Source organism: Vicugna pacos, chromosome 10 (assembly GCF_048564905.1).
Source record: "Vicugna pacos chromosome 10, VicPac4, whole genome shotgun sequence".
In the NCBI taxonomy this organism is placed as follows: domain Eukaryota; kingdom Metazoa; phylum Chordata; class Mammalia; order Artiodactyla; family Camelidae; genus Vicugna; species Vicugna pacos.
In genome coordinates this window covers 15,616,379-15,644,198 of record NC_132996.1, presented here as the reverse complement: position 1 = coordinate 15,644,198, position 27,820 = coordinate 15,616,379, and the positions used below count along the sequence as shown (strand labels likewise).

General features: G+C 41.7%; 1 protein-coding gene across 1 annotated transcript in view; it reads right to left on the bottom strand.

Moving 5' to 3' along the window:
* Nucleotides 1-8,383: 8,383 nt before the first annotated feature.
* The window catches only part of RAB38 (RAB38, member RAS oncogene family), a 57,045-nt gene continuing 37,608 nt past the window's right edge, over nucleotides 8,384-27,820 (bottom strand). Inside the window, exon 3 of the mRNA XM_006197507.4 lies at nucleotides 8,384-9,256. Within this exon, the coding sequence (XP_006197569.2) occupies nucleotides 9,104-9,256 (153 nt within the window). The 3' untranslated portion in view covers nucleotides 8,384-9,103. The remainder of the gene's footprint in view (nucleotides 9,257-27,820) is intronic.

Genomic DNA, 27,820 nt, shown 5'->3' with positions numbered 1-27,820 from the left:
TGAAGATTAAGTAGTACATATACAGTAGTAGGTACTAAATAAATAGTATTTTAAATAATAATTCACTATGATGGTTTTTCAGTGCCTGTGATTTAGCATTATTTCATTTGCTTGTCATATTTAAGTGATTGTGTTCCCCCATATACTCACTGTGGTTCTTTGTGTACTTAAAGTCTAAACAAAGCACTTCTAGATGTAACTTAACCTTTGTCCTTTCATTTTGTTTCCTTTGCCAAAGGGGATATCTGAATATCACTTTTCTTAAAATTAACCAGTACTTAGGTCATTTATCAAATTCCTTCTCATGCTTCTTTTGGGAGATTCTATGATCCCACATTATCTTGCACTTTCACAAAATCTTTATTTTCCATCTTTTTTGGATCCCTCTCAATATTATCCATCTCTCTCTAAAATAGAGATTCCCAGAATTTACTTTATGGAATTTTAAGAATAACTATATCCTGATTATTGAGTGTAAACACCATCCCATTAAAGCATTTTTATATTAATTTTTAAATATTAATTTAAATACCACATGTGGTATGATATGCCTGTTAGAACTTCCTCTATGTTAATTTCATAATGTCTTCTATTCCCAAAAAGCATTTGTCTGCTTTGTTTTTATCCTGTAAGCCCCTTGTCACTATTTGCCTATTTACTCTAGAGGATACTGTTTAGTTATTAGTAGCATAGAACCCTGTTCTTCCATCAATCATTTCTTTACATAGTTCCCTACTAGTAGAATGTTTGAAGTAAAGCCTCCATTGCCTATAAAAATCTCCTATTTAAGTGGGAGCTATTATTGTGAATAAACTTTATAGACCTCGAGAAACCCTCGTATACTGTTAGTGGGAATGTAAATGGGTGTAGCCACTATGGAAAACAGTATGGAGATTCCTCAAAAAAGTAACAATAGAACTACCATGTGATACAGCTATTCCACTTTTGGATATTTATCCTAAGAATATGAAAACACTAGTTAGAAAAGTTATCTGCACCCTTATGTTCATCATAGCATTACTTACTATAGCCAAGATACAGAAACAACCTAAGTGCCCATCAGTAGATGAATGAAAAAAGGTGGGGTGTATAAATATATATCTATATACACAGATATATATATATGTATATGTGCATATATATATATACAACACATATTTTTTCATTCATATATATATATATATAAAAACAATGAAACACTAATTTTATATGTGTATAAAAACAATGAAACACTAATTGACCATAAAACAAGATGAAATCTTGACATTTACAACCACATGGACCTTGAGGGTATTATGCTAAATGAAATAAGTCAGATGGAGAAAGACAAATACCATATGATTTCACTTATATGTGGAATCTAAAAAAATAAAAGAATAAATGAACAAACCAAACAAAACCAACACATAGATACAGAGAGCAGAGTAGTGGTTATCAGAGAAGGAGGAGGTAGGATCTGGGTAAGGGGGCCAACTGTATGATGACAAATGGAAACTAAACCTTTGGTGTGGAGCACGCTGTAGTGGATACAGAAGTATACATATAATACTGTATACATAAAGCTTATATAATGTTACCAATAAAAAATGATAAAAAGAAGAACATGGACTTTGAGGACGATGTATCCAGATACATAGTTACCAGTCACTTTTAATGGCTGTGTGGGCATGTGAGTCAGGAGAGTCTGAGTTATAGGTGGCAGAAAATCAACTCAATATACCCTGCACAGATGAACAAAGAGACCAAAGAGGAATTTATTGTTTCATGTAAACTGGTGAGTTAAAGGTTAAATCAGGATTCACACATTGCTGGACCAAACACGATCTGAGTCCGATGAGTTTTCCCATTTCTCCCTGTCCTCCTCCCTCCCACTGTCTGATTCTTCATTTCTCTGTGTATTGGTATGTGCTCACCTAACTGTCACATCTCACGTGAAGTGAGAAAAGCAGCCATTTCCGGTGGTCCCCTTTCCTAAAGCTTTGATGGGGAGTCGGGGTAGGCACAGGAGAGGACTCTGCATAGTTCAGTTGGATCACAAGCACATCCTTAGATCTGTCATTTTGACCAAGAGGGATGAAGTCCTCTGACTAGGGTGCAAAAGGGCAGATCCATTGACTAGAATTCCTGCCAGAATCACAATACTTGTGGACACTGGTTTTTAACATTCTGTTTTTCTCACCCATAAAATGTGAACTCACTCGCCCATCCCAACAGGGTGATAGTGATGATGAAATGACATTACATTTGGAAAAAGATATGATACAGAATCTGAGCAATAAATGATAACTATTAATATTTATTATAACAATAAAATAAAAATGATGAATGTTATCTAGTGGAAACAGAAACAATCTTCTTTTCTTGATCTGTAACAGTATCTTTTGCCTGTCTTGTTAACCCACCCCCCTCTCCCCAAGGAAAGAGCAAATTTAAAGAGCAGGGACCCATGACTTCTATTCCTCATGTTTCCATGACAACAGCTATCACCAAGAAGGCAAAGAAACTAACATATATTAAGCACTATGCATTTCAGTAGAGACCTTGACATGTGGTCTGCTCAAAGGCACCAAACACAGCAACTTGCTCAGAGCAGTCATTTGATAGCTGTTTGATTAAGAAGTTCACTGAATGCAAATTGATTGATGTTACACATCTATCATAAGGTACAGAACACATCATATTGTATTTCAAGTAATAGCAACTCTGATATTTGACATTCGGAAAAAAAAAACTATCAGGTTTCTTTAAGCTCTTTTGAAAGAAAAGTTTGTCCTAATAGAAAGGATAATCTGGGCCAGCTGGAATTTTGAATTCCAGAGTCTTACATCTACCATTACAGTTTCAGTGAGCTCATTGCACTTAGGAATAAACTAAGGCCTTTGCCTGGGGATAAATATTCTGAAAAGCAATCAAATTGAATGAAATAAGTTGGTTTGTTGAAATGGAAAAGTTCAGACTCATCAATGCAGTAAAATAATGTGTATACCCTTCCTAAAGGCATTTGCCTTCATTTTTGAGAGTTTGGCTTAGTCCATCAGCACTTCTGACCTGTTCATTGGGATTTCTCATGCTCTTTTAAAATATTGGGGAGTTTTCTGGTGCTTGGAAATCCCAGAAAGCCGAGAGTATTTTCAGACAGAAAAAGCTCAGATGCAGCTGAATTTAAATCCATGTATAATGCTAGTTCCAACATTTGAGTGGAAGTCATGAGTGGAGAAGTGATGAATAACCAGGCAGATGACAGTAGCGGTACAAAGGCACCTCCTAAGATGCTTTCCTATGGAAAACACCAGGACTGTACTCCACAGTGGCGCTAAAATAGCGCATTGGGGGAAGCAAAAACCTCATACTATTTTCTCCTATGGCCCCACTTTTTTTCTTTTCACATTTTTCTTTTCTATTCCTATTTGCATACCACACATTTCACCCACTTAGAAGTATACCATTCAATGGATTTCCGTATTTTCACATTGTATAAGCATCACCATAATCAATTTTGGAACATTTCCATTACCCCCAAAAGAAAACCTATACCCTTTAGCAGTCACTCCCAATCCTATCAAACGTAGGCAACCACTAATCTACTTTTTGTCTCTAGAGATTTACCATGGTTCCATTTTTTTTTTTTTGAAGTATAGTTGATTTACAATGCTGTGTTAGTTTTTGGTGTACAGCATAGTGATTCATTTATACATACATATATATATATATATATATTCTTTTTCAGTATAGGTTATTACAAGTTATTGAATATAGTTCCCTGTGCTGTACAGTAGTTCCATGTTTCCATTTTTGACACTACCAAAAGTATCTGCCATTTTTATCTGATAGCATTGTTCACACTACTTCAGTTTAATAAATAGTGTCATCAGATAGAAATGTATCATCATAACCATGTTTACCAATGACTTGCTATGTTTTAGGCACTATGCTAAGTGTTTTACATGCAATATCTCACGACAGCACCAACTCTCACAGTTGTTAGGATAAATGCTTAGCAGTGTACGGCATATGGTAAGCTCAACTGCCATTTCCTGTGCTGAGCATTGTGCTCTGTATTCAGAATACTGCCCCCTCCAGAAATCTAAGAGGAGATGGTTTAGCATAATGGTTAAGAGCTGCTGGGTCAGAATCCGTGCTTTGCCCGTTGGTTTCTGCGTGAACTTTACCAAGTTGCTCAGTATCTCTGTACTTCCAATTTCTTCATATATAAAATGAGGAGCAGAGTTGTTGTGGAAATTGAACAACATAATAAAGATAAAGTTACACTTCAGTGACTGTCCCATAGTATGTGTTCCATAAATAAGAGTTGATGTATTGCTGTGATGCAGCATGTGAATGTTTGGTGATAGAATCAATCAAGAGCTGTGCAAATTGGGAAAAAAACTTGCATTCTCTACAGATATAGACAAGGCTATAAGGCTGTGCCTTGGTGCTGATCGTTAAAGAACGGGCAGGACTTCCAGGCAAAGAAAGGAAAAGAATATTGCAAAAGGCAAGAAGAGCTAACTGAACAAAATAGTCTAGTGTGGCTAGATCCCAGTGTTCCAGGAAGAAGATGGTACGAGCATAGATTCCGTTTCCTTAAGTACAACTAAAGCTGCAGTCCCTACATTTAGGAACAAATCGTGTTTTTAGAAGGGATGCCTTGGTTTGAACATTTGACTTCTCTCCTGACACGTGGTGAATTGTTTACATGAATGAGTCTCCTACCTGAAATTAATACCTGAAGAAATACACCTCATGTGTATTTCCACAAGGATGCCTAGACAGGTGCTGGGGATGCAGTAAATGTTCCGTAAATATTCGCTGAGGGAATGAAGGAACCAATGAGCATTCACTTTGAAGGCTGTGTACATTACAACTTTCTGTGGTAGGCGAGGATCGAGAGATGCTTAGTCCTGATCTTACCATATGTATCTTAGACATCACATTTCAGTGGATGTTTAGAAAGAAAAACGGCGGATTAGAGATCCCATGGTAATGAAAGCTATTGTCTGGATGCTCAGATGTTTTAAGAGCTACCAGCAATTGTAGCTCAATCAAAAATGAAAATCTCTTCATTGGGAGGGGATCTTTGGAAGCACTGGTAGTGTAGACCGGTGAGACAGGGAAGGGAAGGACACCAAAAATTTGTGCTAATGAGTGGATTACCATAGTGTGAAACTTGGCCTCAGTCCCACTGGGGACCTCTGAGACCGTGACTAGAACAAGGCTCGGATTTCTCCCACCCGAGGGGTGAGGAAGCTGGAGTATTCATCTACCAATTTAGGTTAGTCTCAGATGAGGCCACTCCTGGAGGTGTTAACTCGGTAGCACTCCGCCCTGTCCGTGTGAGACAAACATGCTCCATGCATCCAGGGAGCATTTTTAGGCAGAGGCACAGGGGATTTTAGGGGTTTGCAATGTAAGGTCATACACCTGGGGGATACGGGCAGTTCATCCACTATTTTTACCATAGTCCACACCGTGCACTACTCAGACTCACTCATGCTGCACGTTAAGTCCATTCTTTCACTGACTTTTTTTAAGAAGGTCACTTGTCATAATTCCAAAAAAGAGAGAACACGTGGGCACTTACAACGGGAGGCTTGTAGTCTCAACGGTTGTAGTTAATCTTGAAACCATAATTGACATTCATCATTTCCCTCCTTTAAACACTTCCCTTGCCTTGACCAGCTCACTTCTAGTCTCAGTTCATCATGTGGTGGCATCATGCAGGCTTTTATCCCCGAGAGGATGAGTCCCTGGTTACTTGTCTTCATCAAGACGTTGTTGCTGCTGTTGCCCTTTCGGTTCTCACCAGGGACACATCAAGAGGCAGGCCAGAGAGTCCCATGACTTCCAGACACAGTCCTCCCTGCTCCATTATTTAGCAGCAACCCTACGTCCTCCTCATGATCAGGATGAATTAGCCCTGTCTGTGCAGTAACTGCCTTCTCTGCCTGCTGGCCTGTGGGCATGAGGCTCCAAGAACAATCAGGCAGCAGCTGAAGCTGTGGATTGACTGTGTCCCCTGGTAGAAATATCAAGACTTCTAACTCTGCAGAACCGGAAGCTGTATAAAGGAGAAGGTCACTTTTTTAAATGGATTATTGAAAGTGATACTGCTAGCTCTCCAGGACTCAGCACTAAGGACACTCACACCATTTAATAGCCCAAGCATGTCTTGACTGTGAACCATGTAACGTCATTCCCAGCAAAATACAACAATATATTTACAGTCTCAAACCTGGTCTACAGAGAACAACCATCACTGAGTTTCTCGTTGAAGCTGGCATCCCTCTTTTGGGGTCACTCCTTACTGCTTTAGTGAAGGGGGAATGTCTTCTGGGCTCTCCCGGGGAACATAATCAAGCTGGTAGTTTCTCTGACATTACAAAATAAATTTATTATAACGTGCCCACCTCTCTGAGATCTTGGAACTCTTCTCCAGTACTTTGCCAAGGTAACTCTGGCATCTCCACATCATTTATTTTAGGCCAGCATTGTTTCCAAGTTTCAAAGTGCTATTCCAGTAGTACACTGGGATCAGCTCCAGGTGTACTTGCCAGAATGTTAAAAATTAACTCGTGAAAGAGTGCTCTCACAGTAATAGATTATCAATTATCTGGTCTTACAGTCTGTCCTCCTAGATCCAGCATCTCAAGACCAATTCCTCTGAATGTTCTCCAGATTCCTACTAGCAGTTATCAGCCAGGTTCTGTAGTTTATTTGATTAATAATCCATTTCACCCTGCAATGCAGATCATCCTTTTCCACTCAGGTCCTACTGAGACTTGGTCCTAATTATTTGTCCAGAAACAGTGAGGGGAGATGGGAGCAGAACCTGAGATGGGAAACACCTTGTAAAACACCCTGCTGAAGTAGGGCTTTTGATGTGGTAATTGGCTGTTCTCTCCTCGGAAAGGGAAGGGCCTCTTTTTCTGGAGCAGAGTTTCAGAAGATTCTCTGGGTTCAAGGCCCTTAAGAGCATCTACCCAGATATCTCCTCCTATAGTTCCGTGTCCAACTCCTTCCCTGTAAGGATCTTGGTTTTAGTGGAGACTTGCCAGCCCTGTGAATTTGGCCTCCTTTACAATTCTGCTTTTCTGAAAATCAAGTCTGAGGCCTGATTTTCAGCGTGGTCTACCCTGTAGCTGAAGGAAACAAGGGTCATTCTGATGATTGCTTGGAGGTCTTCAAGCTTCCACACAAAGTCCTGAGTTGAGTGTTGGCTGGCCCAAGTCTGTGATTTTTTTTCTTATGGACGTTTATAGAAGTTAACTAATTCCACAGTCTCATGTCTTTCAAGCACAAGAGCAGTAAGAACTCCCATCTAGCTGTACTTTTATCCCAATCTGCCTGATGAGACTTAGTGCTTATGGTGCTGTAGCTTGCCAGGCGTTAGCTCCACCACATTATCCACCAGCAAGGGGGTCCCTGCTACCACTTGGGTGGTGAATGATTCAATTCAAAAGCTGGTATTGAGGATCTGCTTCTAAACCACCTCTGTCCCAACTAGCTTAGGTTGGGTTTGTGCTCCCCCATAAGACCCTGAAACAAGGAGTTGAGTGAAAGCAGTGTATTTGGGAAGTGACCCAGGAAGCACCAGTGGAGGAGTGGGGACGTGAGGAAAGAGGGAAAGGAAGCCAATAAGGGATGAGTCAGGTGGGAATGTTAATCCCACTGGGGACGTCTGAGAGGCCGCCTAGAGCATGCCTGAGAATTGTCCTTCCTGAGAGACAAAGAAACTAGGGTGTTTATACCCCCCCAGTCCCAGCTATCATTGGTTGAGGGCTGCACTGGAGATGTTAATTCCCTGGCCTGCCTGCCTCATGGGTCAAGTGCTCCAGAGGCCAGACAGTGCCCTCAGGGAGAGGGTCACAGATGCGAATAAGAGGAAGCTGTGCAGTTGGTACTCATGGAAACAGTGAATGCCAAGATAATATGGGGAGGACACCTCAAAACAGCTGTTGCAATGCTCCTGTGAGTGTATTATGAATATTAATGTATAATAATGCATTGAAAAGTAGTGGCTACCTGCAGCATACCTGCACCACGGCCAGTGTGCAAAGCAAGATAACACCGTGCGTATTTTAGCTGTTTCCTTGGACGTTGACTGCCCTGGCACCTTTCATGACCAGAATATATGAGGATATATTCCTCTGCTTAACCAAAAAAGTACACACACACTGCTTACTTTCTTGGCCTAAATACCAATATGAACTGTACATACAGATGCACTGAACTCAGCTCGGTTTTAACAGTTCCCCGCGGTTCCTTTAAATGCACATTACCCATCTCTTCTTTGAAATTAAATTTTTGAAGTGGGTCTCGAGAACGATGGACACACAGTCAGAAAAAAGTTCACAATACTAAGACATTTAAAGCACTCTGGGAAATAAGGAAACAGCATCTTTTAATGTTTTATTTTTCACTTGTGAAAATATATATAATATATATTACATGTCCAGAAGAGTCCCACAGCTTGAGTCAGAGAAAGCTAACAGAAAGGCACATACCGGGGGCGGTCTTTTCATAGAGTTTTCAGTTAGACCAACATTCAGGGCCCAGCAAGTGATGACAAAGACAACAAAGGCACAGGAGGCCTGTGTACATGACTCTGAAGTGCTACACGAGAGCCAGCTCGAGGTCTGCTGAGAATGGAGGTCATCTCTGGAGAAAAGTCCCCTTTCTGCTTAACAGGCCTGTCAGACCAGCAGAGGATGTACTGAAATCTGGACAAAGACACCGGGGACAAAGTGAAAGCCAACACGTATGCTGGCAGCCAGGCTGCTCTTTCCTTCTCAGACCGGAGGCCTTGGCTGATTCAAAGACACAAATAGCAGGGCCGACTCTGGCCCTGCAGAATCGTGGGCAGCTACAGGACAGGCTTTTGTAACAGACTAAATATTTTAAAAGCTTGTAAACAGGGCGCCGATGCCGGAGGGAAAACATAAAAAGAACGCTTGCTATTTCTCTTATAGGAAAGGTACAGGCGTCGCTCCTTGGCTGGCCCCAGGTGTCTGCCGGTCCAGCCGCTGGCCCAGCATGGTAAGCATGGAGACGCAACTCATGAGATGACTGGATTGCTTCCCTCGTGCGCCCGCCCGGGAGCCTACTAAGACCTGGCACAGCTGGAGCAGCTGACAACCTTGGGCGATGCGAGATGGGGCTTCACAATGTCAGGCTCAATGGACTCCATCAGGTCACACTCGTTTGCAAGTATATGTTTCACCAGGCATCTGGACGCTTCGTCAATGTTTATATTTTCCTGAGGGGGAGAACAGTTTCGTTAGTCAACATTCTAGAATAATGCTGTAGCAGACACCTATATGAGACGAAAGGGCAGTATTTTTAGCAGTTCATTTAAATATCGCTTCCTACCCCCTATCCATGCACACTCTTTCTGTTCCCCTCCCTCTCATTCATTCCTTCAAAGAACTTCCCTTTTCAGTCTTTCACAGAAGTAAAAATATGTGTTTGTTTTGTCACTTACGAGGGATAGTGTCAAGTGGGCCCAATTAGTAGGCTGAATTGAAGTTAGAGGGCCACTTGCTTATTTTTACACACTTTTACACTACAGCATACATATTATTGTAGAAGACACCTAAGCTTCAGTCTAACTTAGGTTCATAATTGCCGTCTGCCACGTACTATTTCTGTGACCTCGGTGTGAAATAGGAATAATAAGATACCACGTGTAGTGGTCGTTAGTGGTTTCAAAGGTATTTCTGGGTGTCTGCCTTCCAGTCACATGGTAGGAGTGCGCTGCTCTGACCTCTTTGAAGTTGGGCCTGGACACATGCCTGTCAGTGGACAATGAAATGGGGGATAAATGTTGTGTCTCACTTTCACTTTCGCATAGACCCGGTAAGGACCAGTGCTCCATTCACCATGCTCTTCTCTCCCTGCTTCTGCAACCATGGGAAGCAGAGATGGAAGTTCTCCCTGCCTAGGTCTGTGAACGGAGCTCAAGAAGACCCATGTATCCCACGATGATGCGTGTAGCAGAAGTGAGAATTATGACCTGGTTGCTTTAAGACACTGAGATTTGGGGTTGCTTATTACTTGTGACATTACCTAGACAAGCCAGATGGACATAATTCTTCAAAGGAAACTATTAAACCAGAAAGATGAGTCTAGTGTCAAGAATGAAGTCAGCTTCAATTGGGGGAATATAGGGAGTAAACATTTGAATCTAAAATATATTATCTATTCAATAACTATAGATTGAGTTGCCTTTTCTCTGCTAGTCAGAAAACTGAGAAATACAGAATATTTACTGCTAGTGTACTAAACGAAAAACCAGTCAAATTTGACTGTCATCACAATTTGTAGAATTTCTCTGATGTATTTCCTTGTGTTCAGTGTAAAGCAATAAGGACTTTTTTGGTCAAATTGTTTTGCTATGAAGCTTTGTTGTCCCATCTGAAGTATAACTCCTTATCCCAAATTTTTGTGTGCATGTCAAAGTTGCTGATATATTTTGAGATCATTGCACGGAATCCTATTCCATGGGAAATGTAAGAGGTAATGATGGTTTCCAAATGGTGCCTATGGCTAATGCTATTAGACATAAACATTCATTAGCATGTTCCCTATCATTCAAGTCCAATTCTGAGTTCACGTGCCATGAAAGTTTGATGTAACTTTTCGAGTTCCAGAAACAATACATGTCTCCCATTTATAGAGCTTTCATAAAAATGTTTCTGAGGGTTTCTAAATCTAAAGCAAGTTCTGGCTGCTTTTCTGTTTGTTGGTGATGTTGTTCCTCGTTTTTATACCAGAATACATGTCTCCGAGCTTCTCTTTCCTCGTCTCTATCTATAGGAGGGTATTGAAGATAATAATTATCAAATAAAAGCTGCTTCCCTTTATGGGCTGCAGGGGTTGTTGGTGCTTTCATCGTGCTGGGCACTTTATATCCACAATCTTATTTAGACCCATTTAAAGCCCAATAAGGCGAGGATTCATTTTTTGTTCTTATTCATTTTGTTGTTATTGTCAGGGTAGATGTGGAAGTGACCTTTCTTCCTTCAGCTCAAGTGTCTGCCTCATGCCCTGGAAGTCAGTCCATAGCGTCCATGCTGGGTGGTTACTGTGCCTTCAAGTCATTGCCCATGCTTGCCACGCCTCCTGCCACTCGTCCTCTCCCTGGCGTCATGCGCAGGGCCACACCTGAACTACCTGCTCTCAGGCAGTAATGAGGCGAAGGCAGAGTTTGGCTCTCTGGGACAGACTCAGGCCAATGCTTTGCTCTCGAGTCCAGCCATTTGTTCATGTCATCAATTTAGAAGCCTGGTCCGTGGTCCCCTACTGCCTCTTATTCAAGGCAAGTGAGGATGTGTAGCTTCACTTAACCTCCCAGGTCTTGGCCTCTGAGCCAGCACAGCTCACTAAAGAAGCTCTACATTTGGGTGGTTTGAACGTGCCTGCCCAGCCATGAACAAATACGTTGGTTCTCACAGGGTTCTTGTGTGTGTGTCGGGGAAGGAGGCAGCCAACATCCCACCCCAAATACCAAATGTGGGGCATCATCATAGCTGTGTCAGGTCAGAAAGCTTAAGTTCAGAGAAATTAAGAGACTCCCTCCCACCCCAAGATCATGCAGTGCGTGGGTCTGAGAGCCAGGGCTCCTGCCCAGGTCTTTCTGACATCACAGCCTGGCTCTTCTTAACCTAAGTCCTTTTCAAGACCGCTCTGAAGATCATGTGCAGGGACAAAAGTCTGGCTGCAGTGTTAGGCCCAGTGGTGCTAAATAAATCTTAGTTCCTTTCTCTTTCTTGAACAAGTTTTAAGCATTTAAAAAGGCCTTCCTTCACATACAAGTTAGATTTGACAGTAGTATTTTTTAATTCTCCACTCATGTATCAACTTGCCAGTTAAATACGGTTTTCCTTCATTAACGTGTAAATTGGCAAAATCTCCCAATGAGGAAAGTGAAGTGTGAACAAATGAATGAAAATCCATCACCCTTTTGAGAAAAAACAACTAAAACCTAAGCCCAATTAGTGGCAGCTTAGCAGGATCATTTTAGTAAAAGATAACATGATGCTGGTGAAACTGTGATGTTTAACGCACCGAGCAAAGGCATTAGGACTAGGGCACGAGGCCATGGGGGATGGGGCTCAAGACCCAGGGCACCGTCAGAGTCAAGGAGTGGCGATGCCTGCTTTGGAATCACAAAAAGGAACAGGGTAGCAGGTCATGATGACCAAGCCACAGTCGTTCAATCAACACTATTTAGATGCCCTCTAAGTACGGGACATACAAAGATAAAGAGGACAAAGTCAGCTGTCCTTGACTGAGCTCATACTAGCAAGGCAAACAGCAAAGGGGTAATAAGGTTGGAAAGGGCATCTGGGGCCAGATCACTGTAGAGCCTTGATGCCAAGTTGGTCAGATAAGAGTCATTGAGAGTTTTTTTTTTTTTTTGCAAGGGAAGCGTCAGTAAACACAATCTGATATAAATTCATTACTAGACAAAACCATACAAACCCTGAGCACCCTTTTTTATTATTTAATCTATCAGTAAGCATTTAGGAAACACCTATGATACGCACCATGGTGCTGGTTCCACGGCATATCTATTTCAGATTGGAACCTTTAAGGCGAAGCTGGGAAGAGGAGCAAGCAAGAGAGTCACCACACGCATCCTACAAAAAAGCATGGCGTGTAGTGTTTACAGCACAGGCCTGAAGCCAAACTCTCATCTCGGCTCCCATCTTCTGGCTGCGTGACCTTGGGAAAACTGTTTTAACCACTCTGCACCTCAGTTTCCTCATCTGTGAAAAGGGAATCAGGAGATCTACTTTGCAGGTGATTCCAAGTGAATACATGTTAACACTTAGAGCTTGTGAAACAGAGTACCATGAATGTTACCTATGTATTCTCTTCATTTAGTCACCAGGAGAACACAGTCCTGTGTGTATTCTGCTCCTTCATTCTGCAGCGGAGGAAACTGAGATTGAGAAGGGGTAAGCAGCTGCCCCGAAACACACACTGGTAAGTGGTAAGGCCGGCTGTGAGCCCAGGGACAAGAGTAAATGGTAACGCTGTCATGGTCTTCCCCTTATACCGACTACAGATAGGCTAGCTGAACAGTGTTCAGAGCACAGGCTTGGAGCCAGTCCCCCTAAATATTTCCCAAAATAAATAAACGAACAGCAGGGCCATGTGTTTCCAGCATTAAAAGGGTAGGTAGTTGCATTCAGGGCCTCAGGCAAGGCTGATTTGTACTGCTGGTCCTTCTGCCTTTCTATACACCACTGAAATCACAGCCAAGGCCTAGGTGAGGAGAAGGAATAGCAATATAGAACGAACTTCCTCCCCCCTTCTGTCCAAGGTGAGCATGAATAAGCAAACCCTGCTTGATAAAACTGTAAGTTCAGTCCTTTTGGGCAATTACATTACGATATAATTGACTGAGTTACGTGGCATCCAAGTAGACACAGCCAAGCCCGCATATTCTAGGTGACTGTGGGGAAGCAGAGCTGCTGCTCAAGTGCAAAATAGTACCTGGGAATTTTTATTGACAATTATTCTAGAGAGTTGTCACAACACCTCCAGGAGCAACTTTTGCCGAAAGGTAAATTATACATCCTATGACTTCCAAGACACGAATACTCTTTTTATGTGTATATATATATATATATATTTTTTATTGAAGTATAGTCAGTTTACAATGTTGTGTCAATTTCTGGTGTACAGCACATTTTTGTATTTTATTTTAATTAATTTATTTATCTTTTAGTTTTTTGGGGGGGAGGAGGTAATTAGGTTTGTTTAGTTATTTATTCATTATTTATTTGCTTTTAGGGGCGGTACTGGGGATTGAACCCAGGACCCTGTTCATGCTAAGCATGCACTCTGCCCCCTGAGCTGTACACCCCAAGACATGGATAGTTAGACTGAACCTGACTGTGATTTATTTACATATTTGCAACATGGCAAGATGGTCTATTGTGCTGATTACTTTGGGTTGATGTGCGCTCATCTTTATGGCTCTGCCCAGAATCTTTTCACTTATATCAGTAAGCATGCCTGAGAAACAGGCTTAAGATGCCTAACAAAGCATTTTAGTAAAAACAAATGGTAGTAGGTACCAGAGTGAGTACTCCACGCCGGGCACATAGAAGGTGCAATATTTATGAAGTAATGTTCACATCCAAACCTCACGAAAATCTACTAAAGAACTAATAGCCATTATTTTAAAGGTAAGGAAACTTTCATCTTTAATAAGGTTAGGTAACTTATGCAGAGCAGAACAAAAGCTTGGTCAGTCTGTCGTTCCAGCCAAGACTGGCCTGACTCCACTTTCTATCCTGCTCCCATGCAGTCATGACTGTTTCTCCAAGGATTAAGACAGATCCTAAAATAGTTTTATTCCTAAATCAGTAGTTCTCAATCCTGGCTGCATACTCAGGTCACTTGGAGAGTTCAAAAAAACCTTTCACCAGAGCCCTCCTCGCAGACATTGGTCTGGGATGGGGCCCAGCATGGATTTGGTTTTTTGGTTTTTTTAAAAAGATTCTCCTCTTCCTTAAAATGTGCATCCAGGTTTGAGACACACTCATATAATTAAGAATGCCTTTAAAGATGCTCCTTTTTTTATCTCAATTGTGAACTCTCTGGAAATAACATTTAATACAGTGATTTTAAGCTGCAGTGATTCTGATCTTCCCTTAGAGGAAGGCATATAAATCTAAGTATCTGAGGTCTTGGGTCCTTGTCAGTTTTTTAATTAGTTCTTCAGAACATCTGTCTGGTGGCAAATTATTTAATCTCTGACCCTTGGTGCCAGAGAGCAAAAGTATCCTAGCAGAAAGCCTTCCCATCCTCCTAGTTAGAAGCTGGCTAAGAAGTCATCCTCCTCTAATCTTTCCAAAGGCATCAGCCTCATACATAACACCCAGTGCACCAGAAGCTCCGAGGTCAGGGCACTGAATTCCTCAGCCCCGTGAAGTTTTAATTAGAGCCCATGGCCCACCAGATAGTAACACCATTGTGAGAAGTCCTACACCGAGCAGGTGTGTAAAAATGCTTTCTCCAAGATTCAGCGCTTGTTTACTGAGCACGTAAGGGCCAGACCTCTTACTAGCTCTCATTTACTGCAGTTCACGTCTGATATGGGGCAAGCAGAGTGCACACCTGTATTTATTTTTGTCTGCCTAGCACTTCTTTCCTCCCTCATCCCCCAGATCACTCCCCTTCCCTTTGGGCAACTGCTTCCTCCCACTGCTCCTACCCGGGCTCCTCCAAACTGAGCCCCGCGTCTTAGACGTTGTTCTCAGAAGTTGGTGTTTTGGCATTTCATTTACTCTTCACAATAAAGCTGGGGTGGGAGGTACTGCCCTTATTTGACAGAACAGGAAGGTGAGATTCAGGGAGCTCCTCAGGGTCTCAGGGATGGCAAGGGGCAGGATCTGCCTTCCAACTCCAGTCCTCAAAGGTTCTCTGTTTTCTCTCTTTCTTCTCCTTGCTGACTTCTGAGTCTATGGCCGACAGCTTGTAAGTGCCCAAGCAAAGGTCTACCTAAATCCAGAGCTGATGGTTTTGCACTTCGCCACATTTTCTCCAGAAAGGGACACAGAAGTGGAGAGTGTGATTTAGACAAACCACGTCTTACTGATGTCCCACTATTTGAAAGTTACCAGACTTTAGTCTACCTACAGGACACTGGGAAGGACAGGTGGAGCCGTCTTATCACCGATTTCAACACAGGATAGAGTCCACTGTCAGCATGAAGATATGAGGGAAGAACAGGAAAGTTCCCAAATAAATCAGCTCCAAAAATTGCCTCCCTCATCCTCACCAAGCCTGAGTGCAGCCCCTGTCCTTGATGCACTAGGTGTCAAAGTCCATCTCAAACCCTCCTCCTCCCCTTTTTCTATAGTCCCAGGACCTCACACCTTACAGCTCTTGTCACTTATCTGCCTCCCACTATTGTAGCAGCATCTGGAACCCCACTTTGGCCATGAAACCTCTCCAGTCTCACAGAGAACACCCAATAGTGAAGAGCGAGGGAAATCAGACATCACTAACGCAACCTGCTCTTTTGACGCATCTGGAGATTAAGGCCACAGAGAAGGAAGTGACTTGCTGGGCATCACACGGGCTACCTTGCTGCTTGCACATCTCTGTGTTTCCAGAAATATTACCCCTTCTGAGTAGCCTTCTCTCAGCACTATGAACTGTATCTTCAGGGCTCCCTGGCACTTCCCACCCACCTGGCACTTACCACTGACTCGTAACTGCCTGTTGTCTGTGTCCTTAGAGACAGGGATGGCATCTTATTATATTTGTGCTTCTGGCTTCCAGCTCAGGGCCTAGTGTATAAAAGATCTCTAACAGATGATACCAAAATTAGCTGGTTCTGCAGATAACATTTTATAGGCCAGGTACCTTTTAAGTACTTAACCTGTATTAACTAAGATAATCCTCATGAAAATTCAAGTGGATAAATTGAGGAATAAAGAGGTTAGAATTTTTCCCAGGGTCACACAGCCAGCAAGTCAAACTTTCAGCACCTGATTCTCCAGCCCACGCTCAGCCACTCATCCTATGACCCCAGAGAGTTGAGCACAATTAGATGACAAAGCCAGACTGAAGCCCAGCGCCCCTGGTCTTAACCTCCTGTGTCATGTTCCTCTCCGTAAATGTTTACTGACTCTGGTCTCCTAATTTAATGGCACACAATAATCAGTCTTGAAAAGAGAAGAAAGAAGAAACATACATATTGAAAATATCATTTAGCCAGACTTAATAAACCCTGTTAATGAAGATATAGAAGACTTCAGTCAAAATACTTTCTCATTCATTAGTCTGAGAAGATAAATAGCCCACCAGACACAAAATATTAATAGTAATAATTACTAACATTCATGAACACTTACTGTGGAACACTTGAGTGCTAAGCATGTACGCTTCATATATAGCCTCACTCAACCTCAGTACACCCTGGGGGTGAGCTATACTATTAACCTATTTTACAGATTAAGAGACCGAGACATATAGGATAAGCTACTTAGCCAAGTGTTTGCTGGACTTACTCAGTTCAAAGTCATATTTATGAAGTTCTAACTATGAGCAGAAATTATCTGTTTTATAATTCATTTCTGTTGTGATTAAATGCTTTCATCCTGGCACCCCTATGTGCCGTGTCTGAGAACTGAGACTGGAGCACTGCTGTCCCAGGAAGCAGCAGAGTGTCATGGCAAGAGAATGAGCTTTGGAGTCAAGCTTTGAAACTTGGTTTTGCCACTTACTGCGGGACCAAGGGCAAGTCCAAATCCTGAGCCTCCCCTGCCGAACCTGTGAAATGAGGCTAATGGCAACTGCCCTTCATAGGGTACACGTTGGAATCAGGTGGCACACACAGATGAAGCACCCAGACATCGCATACAGGGCCTCAGATGAACACATGCTCCCTTCTCATGTCTGCTTCTCTTCACCTTCACCTCTTAGGTCATTCTTCAGCGATCACTTCTCATCAGACATCACCTCTGACTCCCCGAGTCTGGGGCAAGCACCCCTCTATTCCAGTACCTATCAGTGGTCAATATGTGATGGCTTGTTTGTATCTTCACAGCCCTGGGGGCTCCTGGGGGCATCACTGCTGCAGCCTAGTGTCTAGAACAGTGCCTGCAGGCAGCCGGCACTTGGAAGATATTGGGTAGCTGAATGGACAAATGAATGAATGAATGAATGAACAAACAAATCAACGAGGCCCTCATAAGAAGAACAAGTTCAGGTTTCAACCTGAAAATAATTTCAAGTGTGGGTGATTTATGTAGGGCGTGAAAAGGAAAACATACAACAGAACTTACTTCACAAGTCAAACTGCCTGTTCTTACCTTGTTTTCCAGTTACAATTAGACACCATTCTTTTTAGGTGAAATGAAGGAAGACTGACTGAACCAGTTTATAAAAATTGAGCTGAGCTGCTAAAGGCTTGGCAGTTGAGCAGACCTACGTTGGGGTACTGACTCTGCTCTTTTAAAAATAATTCCTCATATCTGGTTGCTTCAAAAACGATTTCAGGTGACTTACACTCTTTAGTAACTAGATGAACTTAGACAAAAGACTTAATTTTTCTGAGCCTCACCTAGAATTTAGAGGTAATAGCACCCACCTTACAGAATTACCAGGATTAAGAAATATCCTATTTGGGGCAAAAGTGGAAGTTGGGTAACATTATATATTCTTGTGACTCTAAATTATACATAACTACTTTTATATCATCTTCTCCTCTTAAGAACTTTTAAGAAACTCAATGAAAGGTCAGTTCTAGCTTAAAAATTTCTTTTCAGGCCTCTACTTTATCTTTTCTTTATCTATGAGCCTTTAGTCCAGCCCTCAACTAACTCTTTTAAAATTATTTTTTACTGAAGTGTAGTTGATTTACAATGTTAGGTTCAGGTGTACGGCAAAGGGATTCAGTTCTACATAGACATACACATATATTTTTTCTTTCCAGATTCTTTTCCATTATATGTCAACTAACTCTTTAGTGGGGTTTGAAATCCTTGCTTTTCCAGATAGTATAAATGAAACTCTTTCTGCCACCATTATTAGAAGAATGTTAGCTTGGGTGAAGACATACAGGAGCAAGAACTGGGAGTGAAAGTGGATGTGTTGAAACTAAACAAATCCATCTTTTGATCACCTTTTTGTATTTAGAATGTCACGACATTGGCTGCCTACCAGAACTCTAGCCCGGGCCCTAGAATGTTTGTCTGTTCCTCCCTAATTACCACTGCTATCTAGCTCCTAAATTCCACAGTGAGACAACAAGGCGTTCCTAGCCTGGGCAACCTCCCTGAGGAAGCATGTGCTATATAATTTTCCTCTTCCTGATGTGGAATAACACTACCCTTTTCTTCATTCTACAAACTTGTAATAGGGAAAAAAAAGAAGAGATACAGCCATTTAAAGTGCCTATCATGTAATATTGAAATAGCATGTGACTAAATGAAAAAATCATTATTCAGCAAATATTCGTTGAGCACTTTCCATGGACCAGGCACTATTCATCAAAGTCTTCACACTCTGTGCTTTAACACACTCTGGAGTCAGCCATGATCTGATTATCTTATTAGGCCAGGCCTCCTCTGCCTCTGCTTAGAGATTCTGGTGGTGGCACGCTCCTTTCTCACAATCAAGCAGACATGTCACCCTAAGTCGGGCCCTGTATAGCCTCCTCTCTGGTCATGTGCCTCCATCCTCCTCCCCTGGCAATCGTCCTCCGATTTCCTGCCAGACTGTCTCCCAACTACTCTAATTACGGTGTAGAGACGATCATGCCTCACCCCCATTCCCAGCTCAGAAAAGCCTTTATTGGCTCACATTGCCTACTCAGAATCAATGCAGATGACTACACTGAGGGCCAACCAGTAGGGCCACAACTCAACTCTCCTGTCTCATCTACACTGGCTCATCTTACTTGGCTAAGTTCCAACTAAACTAAGCCACAGGCCATTCCCTTAGTGTGCTCTGCTTGGGTTATTCTTACTCCATCTCCATCCGTAGGTCCCCTGCCCATCTAGAGCAAACATACCTCACTTGGAAGAATTTAGCTGCTGACATCTCACTGATTCACAAGGATTTTGTCTTACTCTGCTTTGAACTTTTGGATGAAATTCAGGTACACCGTCCAGTTTCAGAATTGTCCCGTCATTTTGAGTTTTTATTATCTGCGTATTTGTTCAAGAGGATAGGTGCAGTAGAAAGACTCAGAACTCTCCTAGCTCTGCCCCTGCTAGCTGGGGAACCTCAGGGAAGCCACCATAACTTCTCTCTGAGCCTCAATTCCTCTACCTGTAATCTGTGATAAAAATAATGCCAACCTCACAAGGTTGTTGAGAATGTGTATAAAATGCGATGAGAAATTTGAAAGAACTGAGCCATAGTGTAGGCATACAAGAGATCCTGAAAAGAAAATACAACACTTAGGAAACAATACAACATTGCGTAAGTATGATTATTAAATTTTACACAAGAATGTTTGGAGGGACAAACGTAATTCTTTGTTAGAGTAAAATATCTCAAAGTGGTTCTGAAGTTGCATAAGATGGTACAGGGAGAAAAAGGGCATCGTATGGTTAAAAAACTTTAGGAATGTTAAGTTAAAAATAATTCAAAATGTTGCTTTGTCACAGGATTCCTCAGAGTCCTAGACACTCACAGAATGTGGCATGTGATTGAACTTCTTGCATTAAATGGAGAAGAGATTTAGCATCATGGGGGGAGGGCATGAGGGGAACGGGAGCAACACAGCAGAACTGGGAGCAGAAGAGACAGACCCTCAGCAATAGCATGTGAGTCAAGAAAAGGCAGACTCAGGTTGGCAAGCGAGGCTTGGAGAGAAGCCATCTGTTCCTTTCCCCCTCCCATCTCCAAGTAGAGAATGTGCAGTTTTCATAAACTTATCTGATCACAGAACTCTTATCTCCTGCTCTGGCTCACAGGGCTGGTGTTCCTCTTTGCACAACTTGGCAACTTTTGATCAGGAGTAGTGGTAGGATAAATGGGAGTGGCTGTGGATGGCAGTTGCGGGCGTGGGTGAATAAAGACACTTATTAACTAATTTTGTATTCTACTTGTGGGGTTTTTTTTTTATATCCTTACCTAGGTAGTACTACCTCCATTTTTCACCTTCCTCCATTTTTCTGAGACCTGCCTGAAATGAAGTACGTGAGTTTTCTGTTTGTTTATTTGTTTTTAACATGACTTTAACAGAGCAGAATGAGATAATGTTCGTAACAAAATTGGAAACAGCGGGCCTGATGGGTCCTGACGTTACCCCCTCTGGCGGCCTCCTCTGAGCAACGCCCCGCCCCACCCTGAGCTAGGTTGGGTCGGGTAGCGCCCTTAGTGCTTCCATAGCTGTTCGCTAGAGTAACTTCACACATGCACGATTGCAACGACTTTAGAAATTTACCTTCCTCCTAGATAGTAAACTTCTTGAAAGCAGAAGTGGCACTTTTTTGCGCTTGGAGTGTTACCAGCAGCTTACACAGGGCCTGTTGGCATGCACATGCTCAACAAGTAACTTATGAATGAAGCAGCCCGTGAAAGGGAAAGAAAAATGGACTAATAAACCAATTAAACATCAGAAAAATATTGTGAGCTGCTCTATGTTGAAATCTATTATAGTGAAGTTCCTGTACACTCAGGAAGGCTTTACACAGAGAAGTAAGGGACCTGGGTCCTAGCCTTGATGTTGCTACAAGTTAGTACAGTCATTATGAACAGATCAAGTCTTCTCTCTGGCATGGGTTTCATCAGGTGCAGAAGGAGAGTATTTATCTTCTGCCTTTTTCCGTACAGGACTGACGCTGACTCTTAAGACTATCCCCAGCTCTTGACTAATGTAGTTAAACTTGTGAGAGTCCTAAGAATAATGCTCCCTTAATGGGAAACATTTCTCAAATTGAGAGCTTAATTGTAAGACGTCTATTTAACCAGTCATTTACTAGAGCGAGGGTGCTCCATCTACATGATTAGCTGTAAGTTTTTGGTTGCAAAAATCAGAAACCCATTGAATTGCCTAGGTCATTGGGAGGGTAGCTCCCAGGAGTGACAGAATTGCTAAAAGATTCAGGCCACTGCCAAGATTCATAGGAAATGAAATCAGACTTTCAAAAACCATCAGGTCAGCTTAATTTCCTGTATCTGCCTCGCAGCTTTTTGCATATAAAGAGCCGATGGGCTTATATCCATCCGCGTAGCTTTGCCACCCACGAGAAAGGGCCTCCTACCCCCAAACTCAGGGAAGGGCTCTGATGAGTTTGGCTTCAGTCACATGTTCACACTTGAGACTCAAGCAACTCTAAGTCCAGGAGAGAAATGGTACTAGGAGGGGCCTCATTAGGTCATGTGGACACTATCGGCTGATTCCTCTGACTTCAGAGACAGAATAAGGAGGAGCTGAACACTTTCACTGGGGCAACCTGTAGGGAGAGCTGAAGGGAATGGCTGGGGGGTGAGAGCACAGAACTGGCCAGGGAGGAATCACGGCAAGAATCAGGGACCCTCCCTTGTTTACTGTCCCTTTTTGTGGACATTCACTGTCATCTACACCAATGCAGGTGTGTTCATTAACATTTTAGACACATACAAGCAATGTATGATTCAAAAAAGAAACAAAACTATTTTCCCACCGAGTTATGCATCCTCAAACAGAGACACATTCAGTGGCATCTGATAACTTCAACACGTGCACAATAAGTGGACGATTCAGGATCTTATATTGGGCATACAAAAAGAGGAAAGCAGAGCTGAAACATAAATGACCTAAAAAGAAGTACCTCTTCAGAAAGGCTTAAAGCAGTTGCTTAATAAATTTTCCAAGGGAAAAAAGAGGTTTCTTAGGGCTTAAAACAGCCTCAATTCTGATTTTCTGCTTGTTTGTACTGAATTAAATAGATTCAAGAAGACAATAACGTTGCCAGATAAGGGATGTTTCTGCTTCAAATGTAAACTTTAAAAATATCGACTTTGTTCCTGAGAACCACTTAAGATGTATTACGTGTTTTCTTGCATTATAAAATATTATTCAGAAGACGATTTACCTCTTTTAACTGACCCTGGGTACCTTTTACTTTGCTCTTCCTCCTCCTTCTCGTATTATGTATATGCAGCTTTAGGTCTATAGCTAGTAAGTCAGTTCTATGGGCTGACATTTAAAGGATAAATATGACTTAAAAGGGGTAGGTGGAATTCTTTTAAATATATACGTATTTCTGATTAGAAGGAAGCAGACCAAATGTTAACAGTGAAATCAATTGGTGGTTTGAGTTCACATCATTTTAATCTTCTAATTTATAACTCTGGTTCTTTTATAAGTTCTTCATAAGGAGTTTGTGTTTTTTAATAATCACATTCAAAGGAATGGAACAAAGAAAATAAGTGATTAATTTTGAACTATGAACAGTGTAAGAAGCCCTAATGCCTCTGAAGCCCATACAACAGGACGGAAAGAGACTATCTATAAATATTTCATGAACTGTAAGATAGTAATAGATAAGAATGAATGGAAAGTTATGTCGGTTTTCCTCACACATGAAAAACAAGCCAAAAGATTGTCTAGGAGAAAAAAAAAAAAGGAGAGGAAGCTCAGAAACAGAAATTCTAACTATACAATGATGAGTAACCCAATGAAGAAGAAAGAGGAAAGAGATCTTAAAAAAAATGTTTGACTACAGGAATATCTCAGGTAAAATCAGGTTTTAAAATATCATATACAAAAGACAGAAGGAGAAGGGATGTGAGCTCAGAACAGACTCAAGGGTGGTCTGAACTCATCCAGATCGGGTCAGGAAGCTCAAGTCTAAGAACATGCCTGGGGAAATGCTAAAGGCAGAAAAAGACAGCGTAGGGGTTTATTCAGAGCAAAGTATTGTCACAAAGAGGCAGACTAGTGCTTGAAGAACATGGTGTGAGGTTGTCAGGTGACACAGAGAAGGCAGACCTAACAACAAACTAACTTGGTTTTCTTCTGTAATAAGGATTTCAGATTGGACGATCAGGAGACTGCCTGTCACGTCTTATCTTTAACACCCCGCCATAATCTTCTGTGGACAAGGTGTCTATCGGTTGGCTTCAAAGTAGAATGGCTAGATTTCATTGACTCAAATGGTGCCCAAGGACTACTCATTATTTATTTACATTAAACAAGAGTACTTACTAAGGCAGTGGCACAGAGCTCAAACCTCTGACCTCATGAGGAATTAACCTCATTTTTTACCCAAAATTTGGAGGAAGTCATAAAAGGCATACTTAGCAAATTTTTGTTAGAAACAAAGGCAAGAAGCAGAACTGACATGATGATGAAATTGGGATTTTACAGTGTTCTCATATGGATACGAACACTTCTACTTATTGCTGGCAAATATAAATTAGTTCATCATTTTGGAAAATGGATATGAAATTATATAACAATAACCATAAAAATATCCATTCCTTCTGATCCAGTAATTCTACTAAGAATAAAGCCTAATAATATAGCCTTAAATGTACAAAATATTTTATGCAAAAAGTACTTATTATGACATCATTTTTAATAGTGAACACTGAAAACTACTCAAGTGTAGGATTAATTATAGGAGATATTATAGTATATCCTTCTGATATTAAATATTTTGTTAATATTAACATCATTAATGTAAATATTATTCTGTCATTAAAATTATATTTACAAAGAGCTTAGCATGAAAAAATTCTCATGATAAATTTAAGAGTTGCATATAATATGATGTAATTAAGAGATATGATAATGTCAACAGTGATCAATCCTGTGTGGGAGCTTTTTTGTGATTTTCTTTTTCATTATTAACTTCCAGATTTTCCCTAAAGATTTATTTTCTCCATTTGGCATTTCCATTCATGCCCTGGCTATTCTATTTACAGAATAGGCAACATCTCCTCTTCCTTCCTAACAGAATCCCTATCATGTATAGGTAGCCCCAACTTGATTTCCCTGGTTTCCCTGTGCTAAAGGTAGTTGAGGCTAATGAAATAGAAGTGGAAGCAGCTGGGTGGGGCTTCTAGTAAAACTTATTTTCTAAACTTTAAAAAAGAGAGAGAGGGCAGACTCAGTTGTTACATGCCTTTTGCTCTTCACCTTTCCAGAAAACGTGTTCCTGTCTAGAAACCAGTACAGCAGGCTGAAATCCAGGCTGTCCCTATGACTCCCAGCTCCTGGGGCACATGACCACCGAGTGTAGATGGGGCCCGTAAACAGGATGGAACAGTCACTCCCTTGACTGCTGCCTTCTGTAAGGCTCCACTGTGGACTGGGAAGAGACCCTCCTCCCGCCATGCTGCGACAAGGCCACGTGGCTGGGAACTGAAGTCAGCCTCTAGGTTCTGAGAGCAACCTCCAGCCAATGGCCAGCTGTCATGTTTTCGGAATCTTTCAAATGTAGATGTGCTAGGTAGTTAGATAGGTGGGAACACCGGGCAGACAGGTGGGGGGGGTGGTCCGGAAGATGGTGTTACACTCGCCTCCAGCATAAAGGGACTTTATTTCTTCTAAATGAGTGCCAGCCAGAAACTGGTTAAAACCTGACAGCCACAGCTGCGGGGTAGCAGAAAGGACTTAACTGGACATGACCCAGTGTTCACTGTATTATAATTAACATTGTGGTTTGGGCCCCCCACCCCATGGACTTTTCTGTATACACCATGGGTGAGGACATGCGCAAAAGGAGCCAAACATGACTAAGCATTCCAGGGACAAGAGCTGCCAATCAATCAAAAGACCACCTCTAAGTGAGGGTATAAGGGAAGGGGAGACAAAAACCACAGCTTTTCCTCCCTTAGATCCGCCCGCCTCCCATTCTTGGAGGTGTACTTTTCTTTTTTTTTAAATAAATATTTTAAAACCATTTGCTACACAACGCACCATCTGCTGACTGTAAACTTGCCTTTCGGGTATGACGAGAACTGGGTTCTTTACCTTTTGGGGTAACAGATGGACATAACCCTAACTGAAACTGAAATTTTACTTTGATAGGCAAAACAACAGATTAAAAATGAAACTGGACTGGGGAGGGTATAGCTCGGTGGTAGAGTGCATGCTTAGCATGCACGAGGTCCTGGGTTCAATCCCTGGCACCTCCACTTAGTAAGTAAGTAGATAAGTAAATAAACCTAATTACCCCTGCCAAAAATTCTTTTTTTATTTTAAAAAATGAAACTGGAATCATAGATGAAAGCCTCATAATAAATTTTAATAGACATTAATGTAAAATCCTACACTTGGGTTCAAATTATCAATAGCTTACATGTGTGAGACCTTATTTGACAGTGTATTATTTGCACAAAAGTGGGGAGGGCTTTTAGATGACCATGAGTGCAGCATGTGTCAACAGTTTGATCCAACTGTTAAAAGAAATAAGTACAGTACAATACTATCTAAAATAAAAATGTGACCCAGGCAAGGTATGTTAAAGCCTCATTATACCAGGCTCTGGTCATCTACAGCTGGTATGTTGTCAGCAGATCTGGTTCCTACACTGAGAAAAAGGCATATGGACAGATTACAGGGTATCCAGGTAGGGGGACCAGGGTGGGAAGGACTCCTAAAGCCATTTCACACGAACAACAGGCTGGAGTTCTTAACAAAGAGAAGTCTTACAAAAGAGTGAAGTCATTCTGTACTGGGGATTTGTGAAAGCCAAACAAGAAACATAGATGTTGGAAACGTTCTAAATTTGAAAGCACTATACAAATGTTAACTATTATCATTTTGGTCATTCTTGGCAAGTCACGAAAGTTGACTTTCAATCTACATGATGAAGTTAATTTACAAGGTTTCTAAATATTTTGGCCCTTTCATAGACCTGAAACTCTAATTTGTATAATTGCTCTTAGAGTTAAATTTAAATATCTCCAACCACTCTAAAACCCCGTGAAAGCCATGTTCCAATCATACCCTAGCCACCTCTGACCTATGAAAGAACTACCGGCAACTTAAAAGAAAGTGCACTGTCGACAGCACAGAGGGAGATGATCACTTAGTCTTCTTACTTGCCTACTTTGATTTTCAGACCCACTAACTTGCAAGAAACAGTGAATAAATCTACTATTTGATGATTTAGAGAGAGAGAGAGAGAGAGAGCCGATGTTATGCAATCTGTTCTTTTTTTTTTCCCCTTGTCTAGCATCTCCTCACTGTACTCCTGAGAGGAAGAGCACAGGCAAGGAAGATGGAAAAGCAGGCTAATGAAAAATGTAATCGTATTAGGATTGTACACTGAGAAGAGTCCACTGTGTTCCAGTCTCAGCTCTTTTGCAAAATACCTATTCCCTCTGCTACTTCCTCTCTCTGTAGCCGCATTTTCTTGTCCAAATGCTGGGAGTGCTCAGAGATCAGTCCTTGGTCCTCTTACGTGCAGCCTGGACTTTGCTCCTGTACTCCCAAGTCAAACACAATTACCTACTTGACATCTGCTCTTTGATGTCTTATCGATTTTAACATACACAAAACTGAGTCCTGACCGCTCTCCCCACTGACCCATCCACATCTCAGGACCCCAAGCTCAGAAAGTGGCAACTCCACTTTTCCAGTTGCTCAGGACAAGAACTGTAGAGCCATCCCCATATCCTCTCTTTCTCTCATAACCTTCATCCAGATCATCAGGAAATCCTGTCTGCTGTATGTTCAGAAATACACACTGAATTTAATTACTTCCTGCAACTTTTCTGCAGTGGAGTCCTAGCTGATCTTCTGCTTCCAACCTTTCCCACTACAGTCCAAGTGCACTATAACCACAACAATGGCTGTTTAAGTCAAATCATATCTCATCTCTGATAACACCCAATATCTTTCCATCTCACCCAGAGCAAAACCCAACATTGTTACAACGTTCTAAAGATTGAACACGTCCCCATCACCTCTCGTACATCATCTCTGTCGTCCTAGTAAAGCACAGCTATCAGTTCATGCCACGGGGCCTCTGCACATACTATACTCTCTTCCTGGACCATTCCCCTGCCAGAAATCTATATGGCTTAGTACTGTCCCTCTTTCAAATCTTTAATTTAAAGAAATACCTGAGTGAGACTAGACCTCAATTAAAAAGAAAAAAAAACTTGAAACCTTCCCAGGTCAGCTGTCTAAAATTGCTCCCCTCTCTTTGACCTCCTCGCTACATCCCATGCATACATGCCACTCCAGCTCTAGACTCCTTCCCGTGTTAATCGTCTGCCTAGCACTTAGCTCCACCTGACAAGCTATAGAGTGCACTTACTTATCACTCCATTATCTGTCTCCACCACTACAAGGCAGGCGCCAGGAAGGCAAGGATTTTCTCTGTTTTGTCCAGGT